Source organism: Sphaeramia orbicularis, chromosome 10 (assembly GCF_902148855.1).
Source record: "Sphaeramia orbicularis chromosome 10, fSphaOr1.1, whole genome shotgun sequence".
Taxonomy (NCBI): Eukaryota; Metazoa; Chordata; class Actinopteri; order Kurtiformes; family Apogonidae; genus Sphaeramia; species Sphaeramia orbicularis.
In genome coordinates, this window is record NC_043966.1 from 18,407,177 (window position 1) to 18,418,965 (window position 11,789).

At 37.4% G+C, this 11,789-nt stretch overlaps 2 protein-coding genes across 2 annotated transcripts; both read left to right on the top strand.

The window, feature by feature from the left end:
• Positions 1-1,481: 1,481 nt before the first annotated feature.
• LOC115427401 (uncharacterized) lies at positions 1,482-4,723 on the top strand. Its single transcript, XM_030145938.1, has 6 exons — positions 1,482-1,533; positions 1,629-1,964; positions 2,258-2,614; positions 3,999-4,133; positions 4,222-4,274; positions 4,366-4,723. Exons 1-6 carry the CDS (start codon positions 1,491-1,493, stop codon positions 4,489-4,491), a joined length of 1,050 nt encoding a protein of 349 aa, XP_030001798.1. The 5' UTR covers positions 1,482-1,490; the 3' UTR covers positions 4,492-4,723.
• Positions 4,724-6,058: 1,335 nt separating this feature from the next.
• LOC115426803 (signal-regulatory protein beta-2-like) lies at positions 6,059-11,234 on the top strand. Its single transcript, XM_030145037.1, has 6 exons — positions 6,059-6,077; positions 8,180-8,515; positions 8,685-9,041; positions 10,683-10,817; positions 10,906-10,958; positions 11,050-11,234. The coding sequence occupies exons 1-6, from the start codon at positions 6,059-6,061 to the stop codon at positions 11,173-11,175; spliced, it is 1,026 nt and encodes a 341-aa protein (XP_030000897.1). The 3' UTR covers positions 11,176-11,234.
• Positions 11,235-11,789: the final 555 nt, after the last annotated feature.

An 11,789-nucleotide genomic window follows, 5' to 3' on the forward strand; every position in this document is an offset into this window, starting at 1 on the left:
CATTCATTCATTCATTCATTCATCCATTCATTCATTCATTCATTCATTCATTCAATCATTCGTCTTCTGAACCCACTTTATCCTCACTGGGGTCATGGGGGGGTCACTGGAGCCTATCCCAGCTACCTATGGGTGAAGTCGGGGTACTCCATGGACATGTCACCAGTTCATCACAGGGTCGACATATAGAGATAAACTACCAATCACTCTCACATTCACACCTATGGGCAATTTTAGGTTGACCCATTAACCCATCAGTGCACGTGTTTGGATGGTGGGAGGAGAGAACCCATGCAGACACAGGGAGAACACGCAAACTCCACACAGAAAAAGCCCTTGTTGGGGGTGACAGTGACGCTGCACCACCCAGGGGCAAGAAGCACTGTGATTTTCTTGACTCCCTTAAAGGTGTGGGAGACTTTTGTGATGAATTTTTCATCCAATCTGTAAAACCTCAGTCATATCCTCAGTACCACGAATCTGTAAGTCTTTATGTGATTACTCACCTGAATCTCTTGCATTACGGTGAACAGTTTCGAAGTGCCATCCACCATAAACAAACCCCGTGTGTTTCTATTCTGAGCCAGGAAGTATCTCAGGCATCTTCGGAATTTTTTTGTCGCGATGTGCATTGTGGGAAATGGAGGCTCACGCTGCCGGCGGCTGTGCGAACTTCCCTGATAGCACTTTGAAATTGTTCACTGTAATACAAGAGGTTCAGGTGAGTAATCACAGAAAGACTTACAGATTCATGATACTGAGGATATGACTGAGGTTTTACAGATTTCATGAAAAATTCATCACAAAAGTCTCCCTCACCTTTAAGAAACATGAAATAGTGGCACATTTCAAACACAATCAGCAAATTATGTAACCCCTGCAATGGACTATCGCTCATATTTAATCTGAAAGTAATATCCCATGGGGCACAGTGGAAGGGGCGGGACTTCACCTCTCATATATGTTCCCTCGTGCATCAGGTGGGCCTCAGCATGAAGTTAGACTCCATCACCTTCTTTCAGAATCCCTGGAAAATCAAGACAAAGAAAAACTCAATAATATAACGTAATAGATTCAAAACAATTTACAAAAGTGACAGTACAATACAAACTAAATGTGCACACTACGTCCACAAACAGTGTTTATCAAATGTGCTAGTATATACAGTTGTGCAGTAAACAAACTGATGTGGTATGTGTTTTATGTAAGGTGTAAGTGACTGCAAACCAAACTAACTAAACATGATGATGTGGGAAACTATGACCTTTTGAGATTTAATGTATGGCTCTGGCCTCCACATGCTGTTTCATGTGATGAATTGGAAAGTTTTGGTTGACAGTATTTCCTCTGTGGTAGTACAGTGAAACACTGACATAATGACAAGCCAATCAGATTGTTCTGAATCTGTCCCCTCCCATTTGATATAATTATATCAGGGCAAATCTTGTACCAACACCATGCACCAATTACATAGTCTCCAGTGCAGAAGAATGTCTCCTGTATTTTATTTACTGCTGATGCTCGGAGTTGGGCGTAAGTACCTGAACAGAGGTCTCATGTTCACATTTGAATGTAAAAATGAATCTGTCTCTGTTGTTGGTGACTTTTCTGTTGAATTATTTTTCCAGGATGCAACAACAACAATCACATCTTTGAAACAAAGACAGTTGGTGTTGGAGAAAATGTCGCTCTTACATGTGATCGTCAGCATTCTTGGCGCTCATCATACATGTTTTGGATCAGGCTTGTCTCTGGAAAAGTTCCTGAAATTTTAGGATCAACAATTTCTCTGGATCTGGATTTTAATGATGATGTTCAGCATCACTTTACAGCTAAACAAGAACCCGGAGCATTTGTTTTGTATATTACCAAAACACAGTTAACTGACACAGCCGTCTACTACTGCATAAAAGTACTAAAACACAGCATGGAGTTTTTGAATGGGACGTTTCTGAGAATAAAAGGTAAATGCAGCTACAGCAGCTTAAGGAAGTGTAATTGTATGGATTTTAAGTATGATTTATTGGATAAACTTTAAATATTCTGTCATATTTTTAGAGGGGGGGGTGGGGGGGGGTGGGGGGGGGGGGGGGGGGTGGGGGGGGGGGGGGGGGGGGGGGGGGGGGGGGGGGGGGGGGGGGGGGGGGGGGGGGGGGGGGGGGGGGGGGGTGGAGGTGGGGTCTTTTGGGAGCTTTTTTAATCAACCTATTTTTTGTACTTTTCAACATGTTGACTATTTATTATTTTTATTTTCCAGGACCACAACCAGACATCACTGCCATCTATCAGGACCCTCTACCTGATCCAGTTCACCCAGGAGAGGCAGTTACTCTGCACTGTTCAGTCCTCTCTTCATCTGAAAGAACATCTTGTCTTGAAGAACACCATGTGTACTGGTTCAACACTGGACCAGATGAATCTCCTCCAGATCTAATCTACGCTCAGAAAAACAGGGGTGATGAATGTGAACAGAGTCCTGAAGCAGGTTCACTGCAGAAATGTTTCTACAGCTTCTCCAAGAACGTCAGCTCGTCTGACGCAGGGACTTACCTCTGTGCTGTGGCTGCATGTGGAGAAATAATGATTGGAAATGGAACAAAAGTGGAAATTGAAGGTATTTGGATTTTTTATTCATTAAGGAAATTATCACATTTGAGGTTTTTTTTTAACAGTTCTCATTTAATCCCCTACCCCCAACCATGTGCACATGCATCTATATTGTAAATATGTATATATTGTTTAAATCTAAATTCCTATGAATATTTATATGAAAGGTAGATTTATTTTTCCTCTTTGTTTCATGTATCATGCTGTATATTACACTGGTCTACAATTTTTTTTTTTTTTTTTTTTTAATTATCTGCTTCAGAGATTAAATGTGCTAAATGTTACATATTTTAATAAGATTAATTGGAAAACAAATGACAAAAGGGCACAGTCAGGAGACTATGAATATGTTGGGTGAAAAAAAACCTTTAAGATAGACTTATTTTGTAATTTGTAGCTGATACAGAACTGTTTAGGAGTCCTTAAGCAACTTTACTGTTTCTAAATGATGTCTATAAAAAAAAGAGAGAGCCGATTGATTTTCATTGTTTTAAAAGACTATATTTGACGTCCACATTTACATTTTTGGTTCATATGTTTCTTGCCAAAGAGAGTACTGGTTTATATCACAACCTTAATGATTAGAAGTTTTAAACATTATTTATGATTATTCACTCCAAGCATGATATTGGGACAATATTAAATCATTTGTGCTTGACAGATAATTTTGATTATCATCATTGAGGACTTGAGACTTTACCCTACATAACCATAATCACTTTATCCTTAGTAATCAGACTTCCGTTCATATTGATATCCCCCATTTCTAGACCAATTAATTTTTTTCAATAAAATTGCCGGGGTTGCAGTCACCAGTATACCTGACACTATGGTATCGTTAATTTTGGCAGCTTCCAGTGAAAACAGCAACTTTTGATATGCTAAAAAATTTGCCCATTTTTTATGTTTTTTTTTTTACCCTACGGAACCAAAAGGATTTATAAATCTTCCACTAGATAGAACCTGTAAAGTGAATGTGTTGTAATGTTCAGACAGTGTTTTGAAGTCGATATGGTAACTCTGAGACAAATGTTCCTCATTAATTCCTGAATTTCACGTTTTGACCCAAGACTGTATCTTGGAAACTTCAGTCAACCAGCATTTTGGACTGGATTTTTTCTTTATCAGCGACTCACATGTGGTAAAATTTCACTACTTTTATTCTGGAGTATTTTACTTGTCGACCACTGCTATCAACTGAATTTCTGTCTTCCCTGCACTTTATTTTTTGCAACTTGCTGCTGCCAACTGTACATTTCCCTATGGTGGGATCAATAAGGGAATAGAGAATAGTTAGATGATCAAAGATCCCTATTTTTATGAAAATAAAATTCTTATAATTAACCAACAATCTCATTTTTAATATTTTTTTTCTGTTGTAACTGTTTCAGCTGTCCAGACATGTGATGTTCAGACTGTGGATGTGACTGTGTTCATTATATTATGTGGTGCTTTGGTTCTGAGTCTGATTATCATCGCCTTCCTTCTTTATTACATCAAGAAAAAGAAATGTGACACAACAACTGGTAAGATAAATGACTTAAACATGAATCTATTATATAGTAGATCATGGAAGTATTGTGATAAAAATGTGCTTTCTTTTATATAACACAGCTGCCGTTAAACCGGAAACAAACACGGTATCAGCCACTGGTTTTATTCAGCAGGTAAAACTGTACAGATAAGACAACAGTAAACAGTCAATGGCGCATATTTATTATCATACGATCTGATGATATTTTTCACTTTCTGATTCAGTCATATGAGGATTCACTGGTTTACCATACACCAAAGTTTTCCGGCAGGAGAGCTGGTAAAGCAGGGAGAGTTCGTCCGAACCCACCAGAGAAGGAGACCGTCTACAGCAACATCAGGATTCATTAACAGCCCTCCATTCATTCATTCATTCATTCATTCATTAATGCATATGGACATTTTGTCTTGAAAAATACACTTTTGCATCTGTACTATTGCATTTCACCACATTTGACATTGGCGTTGTTTTCATCTTAAATGTATTGTTTCTGTCTGATGCATTTAGTATAGTTTTAATTGTGTACATTCTCATCAGTGCTGGATATATGCAAGCTTTATTTTTATAGATGTTTCAGTCTGATTTATCATTAACTGGTAACCTGCTGTGTGAAATCAAATGTATGTATTCATGTTTTTCTTGCTGTCTTAGTTCACTTACATTACTGAGGAGGTGATATAAAAACCTTGAAATAAAAGAATTTACAGCTTTTTATGTTTTGTTCTTTATTGTTTGCATTGGTATTACATTAGTTTTGTGTTTGCATACAGAGATAAAAGAGTGAAGATCACAAGCTTCATGTCTCATTGCTGCTGTTTATTAAAACACATTATGAATATAAAATATAAAGAAATAATATCAAAGACAAGACAAATGTCAGTACACTGGCATGATTATGAATTGAAGTAAAGCATTATTTCAGATAAACATCAAATGTTTTAGGATCAACCACAGTGATCACAATGTTCCTCCATTTAGCAAATACACAGTGAAAACAACACCTCTGACAATACATTATATGAAACTACATGATACTGTACAACAGACTGTAATGAGTTTTATGAAAGTTTAGTCACGTTTGCAGCTCTGCAGATGAACACTCAACACAAACAGGTGTAAGTGCTAACCACTACGCCACTGCACCACCCAACTAGTCAAATGAAGCATGGGTTTCTCTTTTCCTTGTGAAATGATCTGATACATGAGAATTTAATCCATTTTTGTAGTTGACATAATTGAATACAACATTTTTGGAGCAATCTAGCTATGATAAGTCCCACCCCTTCCATGAGTGCCCCAATTTAGGAAACAACTGTATTACAGTCAAGACAAGTATATTTCTTTTTTTTAACATGTTTATTTTATTTCAGCATTTGTATTTACACATATTGTCATTTGTACTGTGTCTCCCTGCTCTGTTGGCCTGTGCAGTTTCACCTGAAGTACAATGCAAACTAGTTTTAATTCAGGGTGGCATCACATCACAGCCAGTAGAGTGACATAAGGAAATAAATCAGTTTCTTCAAACAGGCTTATAATATCTGACTCGGTGGTGCAGTGGTTAGCACTACCACTTCCTGGTTTTGATTCTATTAACTCTGTTAGGCGTTTGCATGTTCTCCCAGTCTGTGCAGGTTCTCTCCAGGTACTTAACTCCAGGTTCACTGGTCGGTCTAAATGTCCTGTCTGTGTAAATGTGAGTGAATGGTAGTTCATCTGTAAAGGTCAGCCTTAAAATGAATTGTCAACACAGGGTGTACCCCACCATTGTCTGTTGGTAGCCAGGATAGGATCCAGATCCAACGGCCACAGTCCATGGTCTTAAGGACTAGGGATGTGAATCGAGAACTTCTTCCCAGTAGCTCAGTTCCTTAGAATCATTTGCCTGCCTGCTTAACAGTTCTGCCTTCAGTGCACATGCATGATGACATCACAGGTACACTACATTGTTTTGGTTTAGAACGTAGCCAACATGGTGTTGAGGCAGAAACACTCAAGTATTGTTATATGTCACATAAAAAGATGACACCAGGGCCACTTGTAACACCTGCAAAGCTTCCATTTGTTCAAAGGGGTGAAATACCTCCAATGTGCTAAAAATCTGTCCACACACCATGCAGTTCATTTGCAGGAATATCAGGTGTTTGATGCGCTACTTAGCGATGCTTGTGAATGTAGCGGCAGAGCAAACACCAGGGCATCATCTGGGCCCGGTTCTGGGGGGGGCAAACATCCTGCCACCTGAAATAAAAGTTTCTGAAGGTAGGGAAAAGGAAAATTTTCTGTGCAGAGATGGAAATATAAAAGACAGTTCATGCAAACAAACCCATTTGTACTCTTTTATTCCCTCACCCAATAAGAATCAATAAGAGAATTGATAAGGAATTGGATCAATAAGCAAAATTCAATAATGGATTTGGAATCATAAAATTTTTATCAATTCCCATCCCTATCAAGGACTAGTGGTTCCAAAAATTAATGAAGGAAAAAGGCCTACAACAACGTTCAACTATGAGGATAAAGGTTTTAGTTGTAACACGTTTGTGTACATACGTAATCTGGTTTGTTGGATGTACTTGGAATATATAGGCCACAGATTGTCATTTGGTCTTTAGATATGACAGAACAACTACTTCCACATTACAACACCATTTTTTTTCTTTTGGACTGATTTTTGTCATTTTAATACCATGACTCACTTTTAATACTATGACTCACTTATTTTAGGGGGCGACTCGGTGGTGCAGTGGTTAGCACTTGTGCCTCACAGCAAGAAGGTTCTGGGTTTGATTTCAACACCAGTCCATGGGGGTGGGACCTTTCTGTGTGGAATTTGCATGTTCTCTCCGTGTCTGTGTGGGTTCTCTCTGGGTACTTCGGCTTCCTCCCACCATCCAAAGACATGCACTGATAGGTTAATTGGTTAATCTAAATTACCCATAGGTGTGAATGTGAGAGTGATTGTTCGTCTCTATACATCAGCCCTGTGATGAACTGGTGACATGTCCAGGGTGTACCCCCCCTTCACCCATAAGCAGCTGGGATAGGCTCCAGTGACCCCTGTGACTACTGAGGATGAAGCAGGTTCAGATAATGAATGAATGACTCACTCTTACGTTTCATCAGAACATCTTGTTTCCTGAAACTATCTCCTAAAGGCCAGTGTTGTCTCTTCCAGTCAGGATCATCCAAAATGAATGTGATTCATTTACAGAACTAGATGAGTATACTATGGAACTTGTACTCCAAGTGTGGAGATCTACACGTGCATCCATGTTTTATTTTATTTGACAGGGACAGTGCTCATTAATCAGCAAAAACATAAGAAACTGCACATGGGTTAGCAAACAGGGATAATTGACATCACCGATTGTCCATGGCTAGTTACTAAAAACAACCCAAGTACATTTATCTCCTTCGCAAGTTTATTATCTAAGCTTTCAATCATAAATATTGAAAAACTCAACAATGAACTGTAATAGATTCAAAACAGTTTACAAAGGTGACAGTACAATACAAACTAAATGTGCACACTACGTCCACAAACAGTGTTTATCAAATGTGCTAGTATATACAGTTGTGCAGTAAACAAACTGATGTGGTATGTGTTTTATGTAAGGTGTAAGTGACTGCAAACCAAACTAACTAAACATGATGATGTGGGAAACTATGACCTTTTGAGATTTAATGTATGGCTCTGGCCTCCACATGCTGTTTCATGTGATGAATTGGAAAGTTTTGGTTGACAGTATTTCCTCTGTGGTAGTACAGTGAAACACTGACATAATGACAAGCCAATCAGATTGTTCTGAATCTGTCCCCTCCCATTTGATATAATTATATCAGGGCAAATCTTGTACCAACACCATGCACCAATTACATAGTCTCCAGTGCAGAAGAATGTCTCCTGTATTTTATTTACTGCTGATGCTCGGAGTTGGGCGTAAGTACCTGAACAGAGGTCTCATGTTCACATTTGAATGTAAAAATGAATCTGTCTCTGTTGTTGGTGACTTTTCTGTTGAATTATTTTTCCAGGATGCAACAACAACAATCACATCTTTGAAACAAAGACAGTTGGTGTTGGAGAAAATGTTGCTCTTACATGTGATCGTCAGAATTCTTTGCTCGCATCATATATGTTTTGGATCAGGCTTGTCTCTGGAGAAGTTCCTGAAATTTTAGGATCAACACTTTCTCTGGATCTGGGTCTTAATTCTGATGTTCAGCATCACTTTACAGCTAAACAAGAACCCGGAGCATTTGTTTTGTATATTACCAAAACACAGTTAACTGACACAGCCGCCTACTACTGCATAAAAACACGAGAACATAGCATGGAGTTTTTGAGTGGGACGTTTCTGAGAATAAAAGGTAAATGCAGCTGCAGCAGCTTAAGGAAGTGTAATTGTATAAAAATCCATACTTAAACTTTACATATTCTGTCATATTTTTAGGGGGGGGGGGCTTTTGGGAGCTTTTTTAACCAACTTATTTTTTGTACTTTTCAACACGTTGACTATTTATTGTTTTTATTTTCCAGGACCACAACCAGACATCACTGCCATCTATCAGGACCCTCTACCTGATCCAGTTCACCCAGGAGAGGCAGTTACTCTGCACTGTTCAGTCCTCTCTTCATCTGAAAGAACATCTTGTCTTGAAGAACACCATGTGTACTGGTTCAACACTGGACCAGACGAATCTCCTCCAAATCTAATCTACGCTCAGAAAAACAGGGGTGATGAATGTGAACAGAGTCCTGAAGCAGGTTCACTGCAGAAATGTTTCTACAGCTTCTCCAAGAACGTCAGCTCGTCTGATGCAGGGACTTACTTCTGTGCTGTGGCTGCATGTGGAGAAATAATGATTGGAAATGGAACAAAAGTGGAAATTGAAGGTATTTGGATTTTTTATTCATTAAGGAAATTATCACATTTGAGGTTTTTTTTTAACAGTTCTCATTTAATCCCCTACCCCCAACCATGTGCACATGCATCTATATTGTAAATATGTATATATTATTTAAATCTAAATTTCTATAAATATTTATATAAAAGGTAGATTTATGTTTTCTCTTTGTTTCATGCTGTATATCACACTGGTCTACAATTTTTTCAAAACTATCTGCTTCAGAGATTAAACGTGCTAAATGTTACATATTTTAATAAGACTAATTCGAAAACAAATGACAAAAGGCCACAGTCAGGGGACTATGAATATGTTGGGTGAAAAAAATAAAACTTTAAGGTAGACTTATTTTGTAATTTGTAGCTGATACAGAACTGTTTCCGAGTCTTAAAATCAACTTTACTGTTTCTAAATGATGTGTACAAAAAAAGCCAATTGATTTTTATTGTTTTAAAAGACTATATTTAACATCCACATTTTTATTTTTGTCTCATAATTTATTTACCCAAGAGAGTACCGGTTTATATCTCAACCTTAATGTTTATTGGTTTTAAACATTATTTACAATCATTCACTCCAAGCATGATATTGGGATAATATTAGATAATTTGTGCTTGACAGATCATTTTGATCACCAGCCTCGAGGACTTGAGAATTTACCCTATCACCAGACTTCCCTTCATATTGATATCCCCAAATTCTAGACCGATTGATTTTTTTTTTTTTTTTCACCAAAATTGCAGGAGTTGCAGTCAACAATATACCTGACACTATGGTAATGTTAATTTTGGGAACTTCAAGTGAAAACAGCAACTTTTGATTAGCTAAAAAATTTACCCATTTTTTTATGTAGTTTTTTTTACCCTACGGAACCAAAATGTTTTTCATAAAGACTGTGGTGAAAGTGGCTGAAATTGACAAATGTCTTTGCATGGCCCTGGAAATACCCATTCCATCCATGTATTACACTTATATGCCAGGTACATGCAGGCCGACTCATTACCATCTGAACAATTTTTTTTACTCTACGTAACCTCTTGACCATGCCCGAAAGTGCTGGTTTGATGATGTATTCAAGGTATTTGAAAAAGTGTTATTACACATATATACTGGTTCATGTACATTTAAATTTATAAGTCTTCCACTAGATAGAACCTGTAAAGTTGAATGTGTTGTAATGTTCAGACAGTGTTTTAAAGTAGATCTGGTCGCTCTGAGACAAATGTTCCTTTGGAGTAAAACCCATTCTCTTGTTAATTCTTGAATTTCACATTTTGACCCAAAACTGTATCTTGGAAACTTCCGCCAACCAGCATTTTGGACTGGGTTTTTCTTTATCAGTGACTCACAGGTGGTAAAATTTCACTACTTTTATTCTAGAAGGTTTTTACTTGTAGACCACTGTTATCAACTGAATTTCTGTCTTCCCTGCACTTTTTTTTTTTGCAAATTGCTGCTGCCAACTGTAAATTTCCCCATGGTGGGATCAATAAATCTTTATCTTATCTTATCTTATCTTGAATAGAGAACAGTTAGATGATGGAAGATCCCTATTTTTATGAAAATAAAATTCTTATAATAAACCAACAATCTCATTTTTATTATTTTTTTTCTGTTGTAACTGTTTCAGCTGTCCAGACATGTGATGTTCAGACTGTGGATGTGACTGTGTTCATTATATTATGTGGTGCTTTGGTTCTGAGTCTGATTATCATCGCCTTCCTTCTTTATTACATCAAGAAAAAGAAATGTGACACAACAACTGGTAAGATAAATGACTTAAACATGAATCTATTATATAGTAGATCATGGAAGTATTGTGATAAAAATGTGCTTTCTTTTATATAACACAGCTGCCGTTAAACCGGAAACAAACACTGTATCAGCCACTGGTTTTATTCAGCAGGTAAAACTGTACAGATAAGACAACAGTAAACAGTCAATGGCGCATATTTATTATCACACTATCTGATGATATTTTTCACTTTCTGATTCAGTCATATGAGGATTCACTGGTTTACCATACACCAAAGTTTTCCGGCAGGAGAGCTGGTAAAGCAGGGAGAGTTCGTCCGAACCCACCAGAGAAGGAGACCGTCTACAGCAACATCAGGATTCATTAACAGCCCTCCATTCATTCATTCATTTATTCATTCATTAATGCTTGTGGACATTTTGTCTTGAAAATACACTGTTGAATCTGTACTATTGCATTTCACCACATTTGACATTGGTGTTGTTTTCATATTAAATGTATTGTTTCTGTCTGATGCATTTATTATAGTTTTAATTATGTACATTCTCATCAATGCTGGATATATGCAAGCTTTATTTTCATAGATGTTTCAGTCTGATTTATCATTAACTGGTAACCTGCTGTGTGAAATCAAATGTGTGTACTCATGTTTTTCTTGCTGTCTTAGTTCACTTACATTATTGAGGAGGTGATATAAAAACCTTGAAATAAAAGAATTTACAACTTTTTATGTTTTGTTCTTTGTTGTTTGTTGGTACTACGCAGTGACGTGCAGTCAGAGGAGGCAGGGGAGGCAGAGCCTCCCTTGTCAATCTTGAAAAGAAAAAAAACTTGACAATAAAATATAATAAATGTTGATAGTTGTCAGCTGGTATGTCCTATAAACTCATTTCCTGTTCGAATCCAATATTGTTATTATTATTTATTTATTTATTTTTGTCAATTAGAATAGCAGAATTTCCGCATGCTCCGTTCAAATAC

Coding starts and splice junctions, on each gene's coding strand:
- LOC115427401 (XM_030145938.1), top strand. CDS start 1,491: ATGTCTCCTGTATTTTATTTACTGCTGATGCTCGGAGTTGGGC. Junction 1,965..2,257: donor GACGTTTCTGAGAATAAAAG/GTAAATGCAGCT, acceptor TTTATTTTCCAG/GACCACAACCAGACATCACT. Junction 2,615..3,998: donor AACAAAAGTGGAAATTGAAG/GTATTTGGATTT, acceptor TAACTGTTTCAG/CTGTCCAGACATGTGATGTT.
- LOC115426803 (XM_030145037.1), top strand. Junction 8,516..8,684: donor GACGTTTCTGAGAATAAAAG/GTAAATGCAGCT, acceptor TTTATTTTCCAG/GACCACAACCAGACATCACT. Junction 9,042..10,682: donor AACAAAAGTGGAAATTGAAG/GTATTTGGATTT, acceptor TAACTGTTTCAG/CTGTCCAGACATGTGATGTT.